This window comes from Tauraco erythrolophus, chromosome 17, assembly GCF_009769465.1.
Source record: "Tauraco erythrolophus isolate bTauEry1 chromosome 17, bTauEry1.pri, whole genome shotgun sequence".
Classification (NCBI taxonomy): Eukaryota; Metazoa; Chordata; class Aves; order Musophagiformes; family Musophagidae; genus Tauraco; species Tauraco erythrolophus.
The window spans coordinates 13,825,808-13,842,974 of NC_141481.1; the positions used below are offsets into that span (position 1 = coordinate 13,825,808).

At 52.7% G+C, this 17,167-nt stretch overlaps 2 protein-coding genes, 1 long non-coding RNA gene and 1 other non-coding gene across 4 annotated transcripts; 3 read left to right on the forward strand and 1 right to left on the reverse strand.

The window, feature by feature from the left end:
* Window positions 1–220: 220 nt before the first annotated feature.
* Window positions 221–3,464, reverse strand: RPS2 (ribosomal protein S2). Its single transcript, XM_086622082.1, has 7 exons — window positions 3,309–3,464; window positions 3,045–3,134; window positions 2,173–2,280; window positions 1,417–1,590; window positions 1,177–1,336; window positions 704–795; window positions 221–343 (listed from the first exon to the last, which is right to left on the reverse strand). Exons 1-7 carry the CDS (start codon window positions 3,462–3,464, stop codon window positions 263–265), a joined length of 861 nt encoding a protein of 286 aa, XP_086478208.1. The 3' UTR covers window positions 221–262.
* Window positions 3,465–3,886: 422 nt separating this feature from the next.
* On the forward strand, window positions 3,887–4,474 carry LOC147527578 (uncharacterized). Its single transcript, XR_015222658.1, has 2 exons — window positions 3,887–4,004; window positions 4,276–4,474. It is a non-coding gene; the product is annotated as an uncharacterized LOC147527578 (long non-coding RNA).
* Window positions 4,079–4,203, forward strand: LOC147527579 (small nucleolar RNA ACA64). Its single transcript, XR_015222662.1, has one exon. It is a non-coding gene; the product is annotated as a small nucleolar RNA ACA64 (small nucleolar RNA).
* Window positions 4,475–4,689: 215 nt separating the features above from the next.
* TBL3 (transducin beta like 3) lies at window positions 4,690–15,889 on the forward strand. Its single transcript, XM_086622498.1, has 21 exons — window positions 4,690–4,953; window positions 5,037–5,129; window positions 5,727–5,774; window positions 6,060–6,201; window positions 7,131–7,215; window positions 7,667–7,834; window positions 8,209–8,284; window positions 8,721–8,817; window positions 9,557–9,753; window positions 10,130–10,271; window positions 10,442–10,500; window positions 11,045–11,148; window positions 11,512–11,662; window positions 11,807–12,037; window positions 12,980–13,050; window positions 13,449–13,605; window positions 14,026–14,084; window positions 14,556–14,659; window positions 14,937–15,008; window positions 15,386–15,544; window positions 15,684–15,889. Exons 1-21 carry the CDS (start codon window positions 4,690–4,692, stop codon window positions 15,794–15,796), a joined length of 2,592 nt encoding a protein of 863 aa, XP_086478624.1. The 3' UTR covers window positions 15,797–15,889.
* The last annotated feature ends 1,278 nt before the right edge of the window (window positions 15,890–17,167 follow it).

Consider the following 17,167-nt stretch of genomic DNA (forward strand, 5'->3'; position numbering starts at 1 on the left):
TGAAGGTTACGTGCTGTAGGACAGCACGTAATCTTCAGAGCTGGTTCTAGACCCCATTTAGGATTAATATGTGATTAACAAGGATTAGGATAACGTAATATACTGTTTCATTCAACAGATGTTCAGGCTCTGGCCCACAGAGACGAACCTGCTCAAATCCCCAGCAGAGATTTAATCCATCCGCCCAATGCATTAACCACCCCGTCACACCAATCCCCAGTTCTTGTTCACTGATCACTTTATTGTCTTGTACAAAACCCACTTAAGTCGTTGCGACAGCAGCTGCCTGGGTTCTCTGCACCGAGACTCTGGTGTGGGTCTTTGCCAGATGATCAGTGAACTCCTGCAAAAAAAAAAAAAAAATATAGAAAGTGGTTTATTTTCTGAAGCCACTCTTCACAGGTTTCTCAGCCCTGCATCCCTTTCCAGTGAGATGTCTATGTGGGAGGCTGGTGTAGTTCAGATACAACTTATTTTTTACTAAGTATTTCAAAGCTTTGCTCTTCCTATTTCCTTTGTCCATGAAATGCCATTTCCAAGTATTACTCGAAACCACACGCTGAAAACTCATGCTCTGCCTGGCAGTCAGCTCTGACTGCAGCTCTACCCTCCCATGACTAAACTGCGAATGCTCCGGGTACAGCACCTGAACTTACTGGGCAGGAAGGGTGAGACTGGAGCTGCGAACTGCAGACACTCTTACCTGGTAAGGAGACTTGGTGAACACAGTCTCTTTCCAGAGATCAGGGGTCAGGTAACTGTAGGTCTTGGAGATGGCATCGAAGGTGGCTTTAGCTGCGGACAGAAGTCACACATTGCAAAGCACGGCGACAGAAACCCGCTCGCGAGTACCCACTCGTGCAGCTCCGAAAATGTCGAATTCGGGAAGGAACAGGGAGACCACAACAAGGTCTCTCCGATATCCACACAAAACTCGAGTTTCTTTCTCTCTCCATTTACGACAATTACACTACTTCCAACAAGTGCAATCGCGCAGATTGGGAGATTTCTTTTTTTTTTTTAAATATCAATGCGTGTGTGAAAAGACAGTTTCTTGTAATTAACTTTTAGGAAGCTTCAGGGATCACCTGCAGGACTAACCTGCGATGTGAAAAGACCCAGCAGAAGTCTTTTAAAGCATGCAGCCAAGCTACAACACAAAAACCTGAGGCTCACCAAAGTTGCCGAGCGTGGCAGTGCAGCCCCTGGCCGAGGTGTAGCAGTCATCGATACCAGCCATCATCAGCAGCTTCTTGGGGACAGGGGCCGACACGATCCCTGTGCCACGGGGCGCCGGGATCAGACGCACCAGGACGGATCCGCACCGGCCGGTGACCTACGTGAACACAACGGGATACAGCTCCCAAACACGCACACGCTGCAGCACCAGCAGCGAGACCAGCAAGTCGCTCTCACCTTGCAGGGCACGGTGTGGGGCTTGCCGATCTTGTTGCCCCAATAGCCTCGTCGCACAGGTACGATGGATAATTTGGCCAAAATGATGGCCCCACGAATAGCAGTGGCAACTTCTTTAGAGCATTTCACACCCAGACCAACGTGGCCATTGTAGTCCCCGATAGCGACAAAAGCCTGGGATTGAAAGACAAAGTTTTCAGCAGCAGCTGCGCTGCACGGGAACGCTCTCTTGGCAAAAACCAGTCAGTCCACCAGAGCATCTCACTGCAGAAACCTGAGGTGTGCTCAGCAATAAAGAGTCACAGCTCATAGTCCAAGCAGCCCATTTTTCCCCTTAGCGCTCATCCTTCTGTCAAAACCAGCTACAGTTGAACACCTGGGATTCAAATCCCTACAAATTGCTACAGCTGCAATACTGGTCCAAACTCCCGGTGATTTCCAAGCAGCATTCCCTCTCTACACCTAAGACCTCTCTCCATGCAGCCCCTCAACAGCCAGCATTGCTGCAGGAGCATGACTTGATTTTGTGCTAGGGCTGTTTCACGGAACATCTGAACGCATCTCTAGAGGTTTAAAGTTAATACAAACACTTTGTAAGCTACACAAGCTGATCCCCACGCCTAAACATATACTAGATACCACAGAATAAGGGCATCTGAACTAATTTACTAACGTGACTAATTTACTAACGTGACACCAAAAAAGCAGCAGGCAACACAAACTCTTCAACACGAGAAAACAGAAGGAAAAGGTTACCTTAAACCTGGTACGCTGACCAGCACGAGTCTGTTTCTGGACAGGCATGATCTTCAAAACCTCATCTTTCAGAGAAGAACCCAGGAAGAAATCGATGATCTCTGACTCCTGCAAGGTTTGGTCATTTCATCACACAAAGCCATGCTTTTTAACAAACTGAACACAGCTAGAAAGGTTCCTTCAATCCAAGTTCCAACAACCCAATATACAAGTATTTTAAGTAACAAGCACTTCAATACGTTAAATTTCGCAGGCATAAACTTATTCTAGCCTGCCAGGCAGGCCAACGCAGCAAGTTAAAATTTCTGTTCCCATCACTGAGCAGGAAGAACTATTGCAGAAACAGTCGAGCAACGTGCTGCCATCTCCACCCACGGCAGAACACTCGGAGCCCGCTGTGCTTTACAAGCGACTGCACTGCTCCTCAGCTTTTACTGACTGAAGTCTTCAACTCGAACACAGTTAACTTGAGCACCCAACACAGCAGCCGCTGTGAGAACTCTGCAGTTACCAAGATTCTGCTGCACTTGAAAGGGGGCCTACAGGAAAGCTGGAGAGGGACTTTTTACAAGGGTGTGTAGTGACAGGACACAGGGCAATGGATTTAAACTGAAAGAGGGAAGATTTCCATTAGATATAAGGAAGAAATTCTTCCCTCTGAGGGTGCTGAGGCACTGGCACAGGTTGCCCAGAGAAGCTGTGGCTGCCCCATCCCTGGAAGTGCTCAAGGCCAGGTTGGATGGGGCTTTGGGCAACCTGGTGTAGTGGAGGGTGTCCCTGCCCATGGCAGGGGGATTGGAAGTGGATGATCTTTGAGGTCCCTTCCAACCCAAACCATTCCATGCATTACTTAAACGTCCACAGCAACCTACCTTGATTGGAAGCGAGAACAGGTAGATCTCCTCCAGAGACTTGATCTTCATGTCCTTGACCAGGCGGCCGAGTTTGGTGACAGGAATCCACTAGCAAAGAAATCCGCGGGAAAGGGTCACCGGCAGCATCAGCAGCCCACGGGAACCGGCTCGTTTTCCGCTCCAGCTTTCAGGACGGCAGTAGACACGGCGCCTCAGCACGCCCCCTCCCCGAGACCGGCCCCGCCGCGCTCCCCCCGCAGCCCCGGGAACGGAGCCACTCACCTCCTTATCCTCGGCCTTGCCCCCGCGAGCCCCACGGCCTCTCCCGCGGCCCCTCCCGCGGCCGCGCCCGCGGCCCCGCAGCCCGGTCCCGAAGCCGCCGCGGAAGCCCCCTCGGGCCGCTCCTGCACCTCCCGCAGCACCGGCGTCGTCCGCCATTTGCTAGAACAAAGCGGAAGGCGTTAACCGGGACATCGCCGCCGCCGCCCCGGCAAGCAGCGGCAGCGCAGTGCCACGGCCCGGCGGCGAGCGATGCGGCCGGGCGCGGCTGCCGCCGTTCGCCGGCAGCCCCGATGGGCGCGGATGGCGCCCGGGCCGCTCCGCCATCCCTCCACCACCGCTTACGTGATCTCTCAGAGTAGAAGGCGGCGCCGCCCCGCCGCTCGCTATTTATACTGCCCCGGATCTCGCGAGAGCACAGCAGTGTGGACCCCGCGCGCTGAATGAGGAATAAACCGCGGGCCGGGGCGGCGCCGTATGCTTACTTATACAGCGCGCGGGGCAGGCGGGCCGCGCGCATGCGTGGTCTGCTATATAAAGGGGCGCGCAGGCGCGGGGTGTCAGTGCGCGGCTCGCTGAGGGCGGGTGAGGAGTAGTGTGCGGTGGCTGTGAGAGGGAGGGTGGTGTCTCCTGCTTTCTGCGTTCCTCCGGCTTTTGGCAAAAATCCGTCAGGGTGTGCTGATGGCGCTGTCTAAGCCGGTGTGGGGCGGGAGGGCCGCGGGGAGCGGCCCGGGAAGGCGCTTTGCGAGTCGCGTCGCCCGCGGGCGCCGGGCGCAGTCTGAAAATCACTCGGGGTCTCCCGTGGCCCCCGGTGAGATAACTGTGCCGACAGCATAGGGAGCACTAAGCTTATTGCCCACGGCGGAGTGTGGGGAGTGAAACCCGTGTTCCCATAGCCCTTGTGCTGAGCGGGCACCGCGCGCTGAGGGGATGGCTGTTTCACCGAGACACCTTTAATCTCTGCCCGCAGGTGCTGAGCGCGGCCTCCCCGGACGCGGCGTGGAGCGGATGGATGTGCCGGTGTCTCACGCTGTGAGAGCGATCCCTCCCTCCCTGCTGCTGTGCGGGTGAGGGCCGGGCGTGCTGTGACGGTCATGGCGGAGTATGCGCAGATGGAACGTGTTGGGATGATTGTGAAGTGCAATAAAAGATAAATGATGTGAAAGCGATCCAGTCTCTTTGTTTGTCCTTCCTATTGTCTGAAAATGCCGCTTTTCCCTGTGGCTGGGTCCGGGAAGGCGCTTCCCGGGCAGAGGGTGGGAATTTGCTGGAGAGCGGTGCGGGGACTGCCCGCATGGAACTACCGGGTGGCTTTTGTCCCCACCGTGCCGGGAGGGGGCGAGGGGCGGCGTGGGGCGGGGACCGCCGCCTGCCCACACTACCGATGGCGTTCGTGGCGTCACTGCCGTGCGCCGGAAGCAGCGCCCTTCCCTCGGACCGAGCGGAAGCGGCGGGCACGCGGCGGGAGGCATGGCGGCGGCGGCCGCCAGCCCCGTGCGCTTCAAGAGCAAGTAGGGAGCGGCGGGGCCGGGAGGGAGCAGCCGCCGCCGTCCCGGTCTCACCGCCGCTCCGCGCGTGTCTCGCTTTTCCTTCCAGCTACGCCGTGTCGAGGAGGATCGAGCCCTTCTACAAGGGCGGCCGCGTTCAGGTAACGCCCGGCGCGGGGCGGGCCGGGGAACGGCCCGTCTCCCGCCTCTGCAGCGCTCCTGGTTCCCCTTCCCGTTTGTGCAGATAAACCGGGATGGGAAGTTCATGTTCTGCCCCTGCGGGACCAAACTGAGCGTCATCGAGGTGGAGACGGGAGCGCTGCACAGCCTGCGGCAGGTGAGGGGGGCGGCGGGGGGCAGGGAGGGGGGTCCCGCCTCTGCTGACCGGCGGCGAAACCGCCGCGGACTTTCCAAGGCTCCTGAGGCGTTTTCCCTCCACCGCCGGCGGCTGCTGGAGAGCTCCGAGAGCGGGAAGTGGAGGGAGGGTGGGATGGGAATGGTCTGAACGCGGACAGATGTTGTGCGTGGTTCTGAACGCGGACAGATGTTGCGTGCGCTGTCCCGAAGCACGGCTGGGAATGGTCTGAACTCAGACAGATGTTGTGTGTGTTTCTGAAGTCTGACAGATGTTGTATGTGTGGTTCTGAACTCGGCCAGATGTTGTGTGTGGTTCTGAACTCGGCCAGATGTAGCGTGTGGTTCCGAACTCGGCCAGATGTTGTGTGTGCTGTCCCAAAGCGTGGCTGGGAATGGTCTAAACTTAGACAGATATTGTGTGTGGTTCTGAACTCGGCCAGATGTTGTGTGTGCTGGCCCCAAGCACAGCTGGGAGCTGCTGGCTGCCCTCAGTGTCAGCAGAAGCGTGTGGAGAAGAAAGGTCCGAGCGTGCTCCGCAGGCGGTTCAGCTCAGGGTTTTTCTTTTTCGTTTTTCCAGGACGATGAGGAGGACATCACTGCGTTTGTCCTCAGCCCCGACGACGAGGTATGTGCTCGCTTTGTGGTTTTCTGTGCTGCTTCATCAGGCCTGCTGATAAAGCCAGTGGACACTGGAACCCGCTCTGCCTGGAAGCACCCTGCACTTCCAGAGGTTTCTGTGGAGTCTCCTCAGGCGCTTCCGTCTGTCTGCCCTTCTGGGTTCGAGTCAGACGGAGGAATGCTGAGAGGCTGAGCTTGGGGGGCATCGTAGCAACGGCGCTTTGTGTGTGGGCACTGAAGGAAACGAGTCTAATCGGTTAATGGTGCTTGCCTCCTCCTTGCTTTCGCGCAGATCCTCGTGACGGGGAGCCGGGCCCTGCTGCTGAAGCAATGGAAGTGGCGAGAGAAGGAGTGTGTTCGCACCTGGAAGGCCGTGCACACGGCGCCGGTGGCTGCCATGGCCTTCGACTCCACCTCGACGTTGTTGGCCACGGGTACGGTCCGTCTCCTGCCGTGCGATGGGAGCGATGTCCAGGGGCCCTTCTGCTTTTGAGGGGCTTAGCTCGGCTGGACACAGCCTGAGGTTGTCATCTCCTGAACTCAGACACAACCAGAAGAGGTTTTGCTTAGATAGAAGTGGCGTCTTGACAGATAAAAGGGACCCTTGTAATGTTCTCTCTGAAATATACTCGGTAAAACAGCGACAAAAATCGGGCGTGTATGAGAGCATGGTGCAGCTGTCCTCGTGCAGAGCTGGGACTTGGAGATGGAGGAGGCAGGCATGACCTGCAACTTAATCGTACTTCAGGTTTCTTGTTTCACAGAATCACAGAATGTCAGGGAATAGAAGGGACCTCAAAGGATCATCGAGTCCAATCCCCCTGCTGGAGCAGGACCACCTAGATTAGATCATACAAGAACGCGTCCAGGCGGGTTTGGAAAATCTCCAGAGAAGGAGACTCCACAACCTCTCTGGGCAGCCTGTTCCAGTGTTCTGTTCCCCTTACTGGGAAGAAGTTCTTCCTCATGTTTAAGCGGAACTTCCTATGTTCCAGCTTATATCCATTTCCCCTTATCCTATCATTGGATGCCAGTCAGAAGAGCCTGGCTCCATCCTCATGACAGTCACCCTTTCCATATTTATAAACATTAATGAGGTCCCCCCTCAGTCTCCTCTTCTCCAAGCTAAAGAGACCCAGCTCCCTCAGCCTTTCCTCAGAAGGGAGATTTGTGAGCAGTCAGGTGTTGCCCAGCTCTCTGAGAGTGTGAGATGCTCCACGAGCTTCTCTTGGCATGGGTGGTTGCTAGCAGATCATTTTTCCTTCCGCTGCCTTTGCAACCCGTTTAATTTTACCGTTGCTGATGTGTTGGAGCTCCTGTGGCTCTTTCTGCTGCAGTTCATTCTCGTCTGCCCTTTTCCCAGGTGGCTGCGACAGCACCATTAAGATCTGGGATATGATCAAACAGTACTGCACACACAACCTCAAAGGATCTTCAGGAGTGGTACAGTAAGGACAAGTTGTGTTTGTCAGCCTCTGGTGTTGGTGTGATGCTGGGATTGATGTGAAATGTCTTGAGTTAACTGAATGTAAAGGGCCTGTTCCGAGCAGGTTCTGGGCTCCTGTTCCCCGAATTTTGCGATGTCTGGTGAAGGAGCAGGGCTGTGACTGACTTCAGGCCAGAGAGGAAAAACTTTGACCAATAAATGTGTTGGGGTCTAAATGGAATATCTGGGCTTGCTAACTGGTACACTTCAGGAATGTGTAAGACTGGCAAAGATCACTTGCAAATTTTCCTGGTGGGTGGCAGAGGAATGAAGTCCTACGAAGAAAGTCCTGGTGTAATTTCACATCGATTCATCTGCCAAACTCTGTGTGTTGAATATCTGTTTATTTAAACATTGGGCTCCTGCCAGAGAGTCTGTTCCTGTCCTGTTCAAGTGCATCTCCTTCTCTCTAGCCTTGTTGAGTTCCACCCTGATGTCTCCCGCCTGCAACTCTTCTCCTCCTCAATCGATTACAAAATCCGCATCTGGGACCTGAATTCCAGCAAGTGTGTCGCCGTGCTGGACGGCCACTTCAGCGCTGTCACCTCGCTGGCGTTTGCAGATGGAGACACCCTCATCAGGTAACGCCTTGCAGAGGCCTGGCCTTTCCCTGCCGTTCACCCTGCCTCCTGCCAGAGCCCGGGTGTTTTGTAGGGCCTGGGAAGGTCCTTCTGCGAGGGCCAGGACTGCTACAAGTGTCCAGTCTCTGCTTTACTCTACAGGCCAGTGATGGAGAGTCTTAGTACTTGTGGTTCTGCCAACATCTGGGGGATTGGACTAGATGATCCTTTGAAGTCCCTTCCAATCCCTGACATTCTGTGATTTTGTAACATACCGTGCTGTCACGTGGAGGCTGGTGCCTTCTTCCACGTGGGCCTCTTCCCACAATTCCAAATTTGCACTCGGAGCATCAGTTGGATGGGTTTAGCACTGAAACTGCTCTTTTAACTTGCAGTTCTGGCCGGGATAAAATCTGCATGGTGTGGAACCTGAAAACCAGAGAGTGTAAACGCACCATCCCCGTCTACGAGGTGAAATTGCATTTCGTTTATCCCTCTGACATCCTTTGTGGTTCCTAGCTCACAGTTTGCACGGTACATCTCCCTCTTTGCCTTCCTACTTATTGTAAAATCGTGTTTCTCTCCCTTGTACTTTCCAGAGGCCTTAAAACTCTTATTTCTAAAGCTTCTTATTTTCTTTCTCTCCTTGCTTCGCGTGGTCGTGTCTGAGCAGCTGGAGGAAATACATGCCTGTGCTGCCCCAGTGCTGGAGGAGGAAGGAAGGGCAGTCACAGGAAAAACGTGTTCTCATGGCGTGTGTGCCCACCTGCCCTCAGTAGACGGGCAGTCAGGGGCAGGGGGCTGGGGGGTGTACCCGGTGACACCAGCAGGCTGTCGCAGGGCTCGGGTTGCAGAAGCAGGCGGCCGTCCCTCGCGCTCAGCGGGTGCTTGGCCCACTCTCTTGCAGAGCGTGGAAGCTGCCGTCTTGTTACCTGAAAAGGGAGATTTCTCTCAGCTGGGTGTGAAGAAGCAAGGGTTGCACTTCGTCACAGCTGGCAGCAAAGGTGAGCAGCCTGGCACGTCGCTGCCGGATTTAGAAGGCGAGGAAGGCGCGTACTTAAGGAAGTGTGTGCCATTATTCCTGGGATGCGTGGTTTTTGTGTGGCAGAAGCCTTGGGCAGAACTCCAAGGGCTGGAGAGCAGAGCCTTCTCCTGTGTTCCTCTGACAGTAGTGGCTGAGTGTGATGGATCAGGCATGCTGTGGAGTTGGAGCTGTGCATGTTTTCAGACTGCCAAAAAAGTTTGATTTATAGAATCACAGACTGGTTTGGGTGGGAAGGGACCTCAGAGATCATCCAGTTCCAGCCCCCCTGCCATGGGCAGGGACACCCTCCACTACACCACGTTGCTCAAAGCCCCATCCAACCTGGCCTTGAACACTTCCAGGGATGGGGCAGCCACAACTTCTCTGGGCAACCTGGTCCAGTGCCTCACCACCCTCAGAGGAAAGAATTTCTTCCTTAGATCTCATTGAAATCTCCCCTCTTTCAGTTTAAAGCCATTGCCCCGTGTCTTGTCACTACATGCCCTTGTAAAAAGTCCCTCTCAAAATGAAGTCCCTCTTCATTTGGGCTGAAGGAGAAACACTCTGTGGCCCTTCGTGCCACAGTGGTTGAATCTCTCCGCAGTCCTGCCTTAAAGCTTTTTCCGGTAGGCAGGGCCAGGGTTTGGTTTATGTTCTTTGGACGATCACTATCCAAAACAGTGGCTCTGACAGCTAATTCGTGTCATCGTTTCTGATAGGCATGCTGAGAGTTTGGGAAGTTGCCACAGCTGCTTGTGTTTATACCCAGCCTGTGCCCTTCGAGTCGAAGGAGGAGGCCAGCGAGCGCAGCCTCACCCAGTGCATGCTCGTGCCTGCGAGAAACGAGATTGTCACGGTGTCCGTGGAACACAACATCGTTCTGTACGACGCTCAGACTCTTCAGCTCAGGAAGCAGGTAACGACCCTCAGCCTCCCTGTTCCTGTTCATCCATACTTGAGGATTAGCTCTGCTTCTGGTGAAAGCTTTGGCCTGGGGCACCCCCCTCTCCTGCCTGTGCAGGGGCTGTTCCTTGGTCACAAGCCAGAAAGCCAGTTCCACTGGTGGGGCTGTTTGGAGGAATATTGCACAGATGCAAACATGGGAAAAGGAGAGTGGAACAGGCCTGGCCAGAAGTCCCTCCTGCACTCCAGTTTGTGTCTGATGTCGTTTTGACGTGCGGTATTGCATGAAGGGTGACGGCGGCGCAGCCTCGCTGAGCGCGGTGCCGTTCGGTGCTTCTCTAACCAGCTGACTTCTCCCCATGAAGCTGTTTCTGTTCTGCCATCCTCAGCTCGCAGGCTACAACGATGAGGTTCTGGATGTGAAGTTCCTTGGGCCTGGCGATTCTCACATCGTCGTGGCGACCAACAGCCCTCAGCTGAAAGTGTTTGAACTGGCCACCTCGCACTGCCAGATCCTCTACGGCCACACAGGTGCGTGCGGTCAGCTCTGATGTGGCTGGGCGGGTGGAAGCTCTGCAAGTATTTCTTTATCCCACGTCCCTCACAACTCTCGTGTGGACATGAGAGTCCTTGAGTTCTCTCTGGAACAGCATCACAACAGGTTTTTGGTTGTGATGTTTGGTCTTTTTTCTTCTGTCTAGAAACAGTTCTTGCTCTGGATGTCTTCAAGAAAGGCCTGATGTTCGTCAGCTGTGCGAAGGTGCGTTAGTTTTCTTCATTTCATGAAATTCTTTATTTCTAGTGATCTCTATGGACCAAGTTGTCATATTCCTTTATGGTGATCCAGAAAGGGATTTTGTCCAGATGGAATTCCTGTCTGCTACATCCCCCAAACATAAGGTTCTTCCACTGTAAGGTTCTTCCACTGTAAGGTTCTTCCACTGTAAGGTTCTTCCACTGTAAGGTTCTTCCACTGTAAGGTTCTTCCACTATCCCTTTTTAATGTTGTCCCTGGGGAAATGACTACTGGGGAGCTGTGTGTAAAAAAAAAAAAAAAAAAAAAAAAGTGTTGGAAGAAAAGGTGCCAACTGCCTTGATACACCCAGAAATAAACTTCCATGCTGGAATCCCAGACTGCAGTGCACGCTGCTTGGCTGTGTCTGCCCTCACCCACTCTTACAAACGCAGGCAAAGGTTCAAGCTTGAAAATAAGTGAATAGTGAGGCTCGTGGTTGTGGTGAACGGATGGAGAATTGATCACCTGTCAAAAAAAGCAGAGTGGTTTCTGTCCTCTCCCATTACAGGACAAAAGCCTTCGAGTGTGGCGGATGAGCAAAGACGGAAGGGTGGTGTGTGTTGCCCAAGGACTGGGTCATGCTCATGGCGTGGGCGCTGTCTCTTGCTCAAGGTAATAAAAATCGGACGAGGGTTTAGCTTTGCAAGCATGAGTCACGGCTGCTTTGCTGATCCTCAGGGTGACTGTTTTGGTGGGTGCCTGCCTCTGCTTCTCGTTCTTGTTCCCAGCTTGTCATGGTGCTCTGAGTTTGACAGCAGGGTGATTTTTTTTGGACGCACATCTGTCTATCCATAGATTGGGAAGTTTGTGTTTCTTTGTTGGTCTGGCTCCTGTTAAACATTAAAGCACCGCGTTTCACATCCCAGCAGAGTGACTGGATGTGTGCAGATCCCAGTAGGGGAGGAGAAGGCCTTTCTTTCTGTGCAGGGGAAACCACTGTTTTGCTTCCTTACACTTGACTTTTATTCTTTTCAGACTGAAAGAAAGCTTCATAGTGACCAGCAGCCAGGACTGCACAATCAAGATCTGGAATATCCCGGAATCCCTTGCTTCCAAAGCAAAAGCAGCTTTGATCTCCAGTCCAGAAACGCTTCGTGCAAAAGTGACTGAGAGGGCTCATGACAAGGTAAACCTCCACCTGATGTTAGAACATGCTTTTAGCACTTAAATCCTTCTCTCCTGTGTTGCACCCTGCATTTATTACCTGTCCGACAGCAAAAGCAAAGCCTTCAACTGCTTTGTGCTCTCTGTACCTGTGTGACTTCTCCAGGACGTGAACAGCGTGGCAGTTTCTCCAAATGACAAGCTCATTGCCACAGGCTCGCAGGACCGGCTGGCCAAGCTGTGGTCCTGTTCCGATTGCTCTTTGCTGGGTGTCTTCACTGGACATAAGCGTGGAATCTGGTGTGTGCAGTTCTCCCCAGTGGATCAGGTCTTGGCCACCTCTTCAGCAGATGGGACCCTGAAGCTTTGGGGTCTTCAGGACTTCAGCTGTTTGAAGGTAATGAGGACTCAGACTGCCTCTTGCTCTGGGCAACCCTTGCATGTTACGGGGATCGATTAAGGCTGTTTCAAAAAAGTACGTGCTAGTTAGTGCAGCTGAAACATGGCACCGTGGCCGTGCTGAAGGAGGAGCTATCCAGGTCTAGCCTTGTTCACCAGGATCTTGGATGTGTGAGCTGCATGCAAAGGTGTAGGACAAGAGCATCTGCACAGCGCTCGAGTGATGAAAAAATGTTTCAGTCTGAGGGTGGTGAGGCACTGGCACAGGTTGCCCAGAGAAGCTGTGGCTGCCCCATCCCTGGAAGTGTTCAAGGCCAGGTTGGATGAGGCTTTGGGCAACCTGGTGTAGTGGAGGGTGTCCCTGCCCATGGCAGGGGGGTTGGCACTAGACGATCTTTGAAGTCCCTTCCAACCCAAACCATTCTGTGATTCTATCTCTCTTTTCTAGCTAACCAGTGAGCAAACGTGGTTGATCACTGGGGAAGGAAAGCTGGCTTTGCCTGACACGGCTGTGGCCACCAAGTCAAAACATGCAAGTTTAAATTTCAGACTCGATTTTTGTAGAACTCTCCAGTCCAGTCCAGTAGTGTCTCACTAAGACCATGAGAAGGCACCTGCTAACTCTGTGCCACGTTCTGCCCAGCAGTTTCCTCACTGAACGTGTGCTTCATGCAGCGACAGGGGAATCAGCCTTTTGGGGAAGTAGCCCACACAGTTGGTGTCACCGTTTGGACCGTTTGCAGTTTGACCTTGGGCAACAAGTTGGGAAAAAATTGTGTAGGGACAAGTCATTTCCTACTGCTCTTTCAACCTACAGTAAGAGAAATTCCCAAGGGTAGAGCCTGCTGTTTGGAACTTACCTATGTGGGAGTAAAAATGATCCCCTTGAAAGGCCAGGCAACAAATGCAGCACTTCAGAGCTTCTTTTTCTGTTTTCCAGACCTTTGAAGGTCATGATGCCTCTGTGCTGAAGATGGTTTTTGTGAGCCGAGGAACACAGCTGCTCAGCAGGTGAGTGCCGATACCGGGCATCTGGAGGAAGGTGCCAAAACGAACCGGAAGCAACTGATGCCAGCAGCAAGAGGGGAGAGTTGTGTAACGGATTTAGTTTGGGGAAGACTTGTAGGAAGATGCCATGTTTATGTGAAGCTTTCTGCAGAAGTCAACTCATCTTCCTCTTCAGTTACACGGTGGATTCCAGTTAGCTGCTGTGACGTTGCTGGGTTAGTGACATACGCTGCAGTTGGGCAGAGCTGAGGGTGCATCTCACCCTGGATGTTTTTGGTTAATTCTGCTCCTGTTTGAAAGGTGTTGGAATGGGGCAAGTTCACCTGATGTTTGAGATGGGGCAGAGCGAGAACGGATCTATCCAGTGATTCTTCTTGTTGTGTTTGTGTTTCTTCCAAAAGTGGTTCTGATGGTCTCTTAAAACTCTGGACAATTAAAACAAACGAGTGCGTGAAAACGTTGGATGCTCATGAAGATAAAATCTGGGGTCTTCACTCTAACAAGCAAGATGATATGGTTGTGACAGCATCCAGTGACTCCTGCATCACGCTGTGGAAGGTACAGGACGGGGTCTTCATGTGTTTCCTCTCTGGGTTAGTAATGAGAATGCAGTTGAAGAGCTCAGGTCCTGGTGGCTCGTTCCTTGCTGTTCCAGCATGACGTGCTCTCCTCTTTTTCTGCACTTTGAAAATGGGTCAGTCAGGCATTTCTTGGGGTTTGGGTTTGGTTTTTTTGGCCATACTGTATTTCCCCAGTTGTTGATGTAACAGGACCAGCCGATGGGCCTTAGCAGCCTCCCCAGCGCTGGTGTTCTAAAGGCGGTTTGGAGGGAAGTTGCAAGTTGCTGGATTTAACACGTGAATTACTTCACCTTGGGATCTTGCTGCAGAAACTGGTCTCCTCATCACTTGATGGCTAAATAAAAATTCACGTGTGTTAAAGCAAGATTTGACAGACATGTCATCTGTTTTTCTGTAGGATGTCACTGAAATTGAAGAGAAGGAGGCACAGGCTAAACAGGAGGAGCAGATTATTAAGTAAGTTGGTCCTGAGAAAGGCAGACTCTGTCCAGGGAAGCTGTCCACACCCAGAGCCATCCAGCTCCAGCCAACGGAACGTTACATCATTCAGCTGTTCAGAGGCTGTCAAGGCACAGGAGTCTCTTCTGCTTTGTAGTTTATCTTCAGTTCCTGCCAAGCCTTGCTAGAATACTGTCAGCTTGATTAGTTCCATGGTTATGCACCGCTAAGATGAAGTCAATCCACTGAAACTTACTTTCACTTTCTTCTTCCTCAGCCAGCACAGAATAGTTCAGGGAGCCCTTGAATGTCCCAGGGGAACTGTCTGCACAATGAGGGCTCTGAGGCATCCCTTGGCCAGCAGCATTAACTGCTTGGTGCTGAACCTTTGCACACCATGAGTGCCAAATGGGTTACTTTCTGTATGGCCTTTTTTTTCCCCCCCACCAAATATTTATCTCACTCTCTTGACTCCGATTTGTTTTCCAGAGAGCAAGAGCTTTCTAACCTGCTTCATGAGAAAAGGTATCTCAAAGCTTTGGGGCTGGCAATCTCTCTGGATCGTCCGCACACAGTGTTGATGGTGGTCAAAGGTGAGTCCACGTTGTGCTCCAGAGGAGTTATTCGGTCTTCTCTGTTTCCAGAACATTTCTTCCAGGTAGTTGAAGCAGGAAGTTGAAGACTACAAAGTCTAATTGACTGAAAGTTGGAGTTTTCCCTTCCTCTTATTGACTCCTAAGTGAAGTCACCCCTGATAACAAATGGTCTCCTTGCTCTCAGCCCATGGGTGCACACCCATGTGTGTCTCTTGGAGACCCATGTGTCCATGGGCTGGTCTCTTGCCTGGACTCTTCATTTCTCTTTTCTCAGCCATCCTGAAGGAAACCGACGGGAGAAAGCACTTGGAAGAGAACATCGTTCGGCTGCGGAAGGATCAGAAAGGTTTGTTGCAACGTGCTTTAAGTGCTAAAACTGTTCAGATTAGGAGCAGGGAGGAAATTGAAGGGAGAAGAATCTCCCCAGACTCAGCGTTTACCACTGAGCTCCCACCACCCTCGGGCAGGGCTCTGCCCAGCGCCGGCCGCTTCCTTACGGCGCTGCCCCTGACACGCACTGGCAGCTGCTCCCAGCTCGTGCGAGCGGCGTTGCCCGGCCTGAGCGCCCCGTTTCCCGGGTGTCCCCGCGCAGCTCCGCACGTGGGCTGGGCGGTCGCGCTGCGTGGCCGCCGATCCGCTCCGTAAGACAGGAGAGGCTTGGCATCTCCTCCGTGCCAGTAACCGTGGCACCAGCCGGCGCCTCCACGTTCCCTCCCTCCGCAGAGGCGGTGTTGACGTTCTTGGTGACGTGGAACACGAACTCCCGCAACTGCCACGAGGCCCAGGCTGTCATGGAAACCCTCCTGAGGCACGAAGCGCCCGACAGCCTCCTGCAGTACTCGGGCATCAAGTCTGCCGTGGAGTCCCTGCTGCCCTACACCGGTGAGTGGCGCCGCGGGGACGGGACGGAGCCCCACGTCTCCTCCCGCCTCGTGAACGTTCCCCGTTTCCCTCGGTCTGAGGAGAAGGCAGGTTTTGCACCCCGTTCCTGCAGTGCTGACCCCCGGGCTTTTCCCTGCAGAGCGCCACTTCCAGAGGCTGAGCCGGCTGCTGCAGGCCTCCATGTTCATCGACTTCATGTGGCAAAACATGAGGCTGGCGGACGCGTCCCCGCAGGAGGACATGACTTCGTGACCCTCCTCCCACCAGTTGCCCTTTCCCAAGGGGAGAGTCGGAACTGCTTTCCCACAAGGTACGGCAACTGGAACGTTCCTGTATTTTATAATAAATTTCTAAAGGTTGAATTTCTAAATCGAGTCCAGCGTTGAGTCTCCTTGGGGTCGTTCCTTTGGCCAAGCCCTGGTTTCCCTTTGCGTTTCCACCCTGTGAATTTTCAGGCCCAGACACTTCAACAGCACTGAGTTTGGAGAAGAGGCAGAACCCGGCTCTGAACAAGCAGTTGGTCTTTACTGGGAATTTAAAGACTTGACTGTTGGGAGCAACTACTGGCAATATCATATATCCCAAGGCCCAACGAGGCTGTGTGTATTGATCCGTGCTCATGGAACGACAGAATGGTTTGGGCTGGAAGGGACCGTAAAGATCATCTAGTTCCAACCCCCCTGAGTCATGGAATATTTTCTTTGCTTGGGCAGAACACAGCCTGAGCCAAGGCAGGTCCTCCCCTGTGCCCACCCCGAATGGCAGCACCTGGAAGGGAGCTAAGTGCGATTTCAGGTCCCCACTAGCAAATTTTTGAAGTATAAAATCCAAGCAGTCTTCGTAGGTATTTACGTGTCTTTTATTTTAGAGACAAAAATGTATAAAAATCTAGAACAGCACAAACACCTCAGGTTGGTTAAATTGCTCGTTTCAAAAAAAAAAGGAACAGAGACCTGGGAGAATAACTACAATTAAAGGTAGCAATCTATGTCAAAGTCTTAGTTTTTCCTGCAACGATTTCTCTAACTCGATTCTAGTAAACGAGTTTAGGATGGGAATTGCTGCGAGTTTCCGTAACTGTCAGACCCCCTTGGAAGGGGAATTTGTGTTCACAAAAATGAGCTCCAGCTCCGGACCCAGCTGGGAAACGAGCTGCACTACAACGTTTTTGTTTCTGTGCCTGCACAGATGTCGCTGTGGGGAACAGTCAGAGATGAGGTTCTGAGCCAACAGGGCTTTTTAATTTTGTTCTCACAGCCATCCAGGAGATCCATCAATTCATCTGTTTGATGGCCAGTTCTCCACTACCCAAGTTGATCTAACCTTTTAAAAAGAAGGTTAAGAAAAATAAAGATAAGAAAATAATAATAAGAAAAAAAGATAAGAAAAACCTAAACCAAACCACCAAAACTCAGAGTTTAAAAAAAAATATAAAATAGGTCCAGATAAATGACATTCACTGTCCCATCCCCACCCAACACTCAGAATTGCAGCTGTGGGTTTCCTGGGTGCCTTAAGTCCCTTCCTGGGGTTGCGCTGCGCTGTTCCCCGGGGAGGTGGCACGCTGCCAGCTAGCGCCAAGCGCGGAATGATGCCAGAACAAGGGTGAAATTCTCACATACC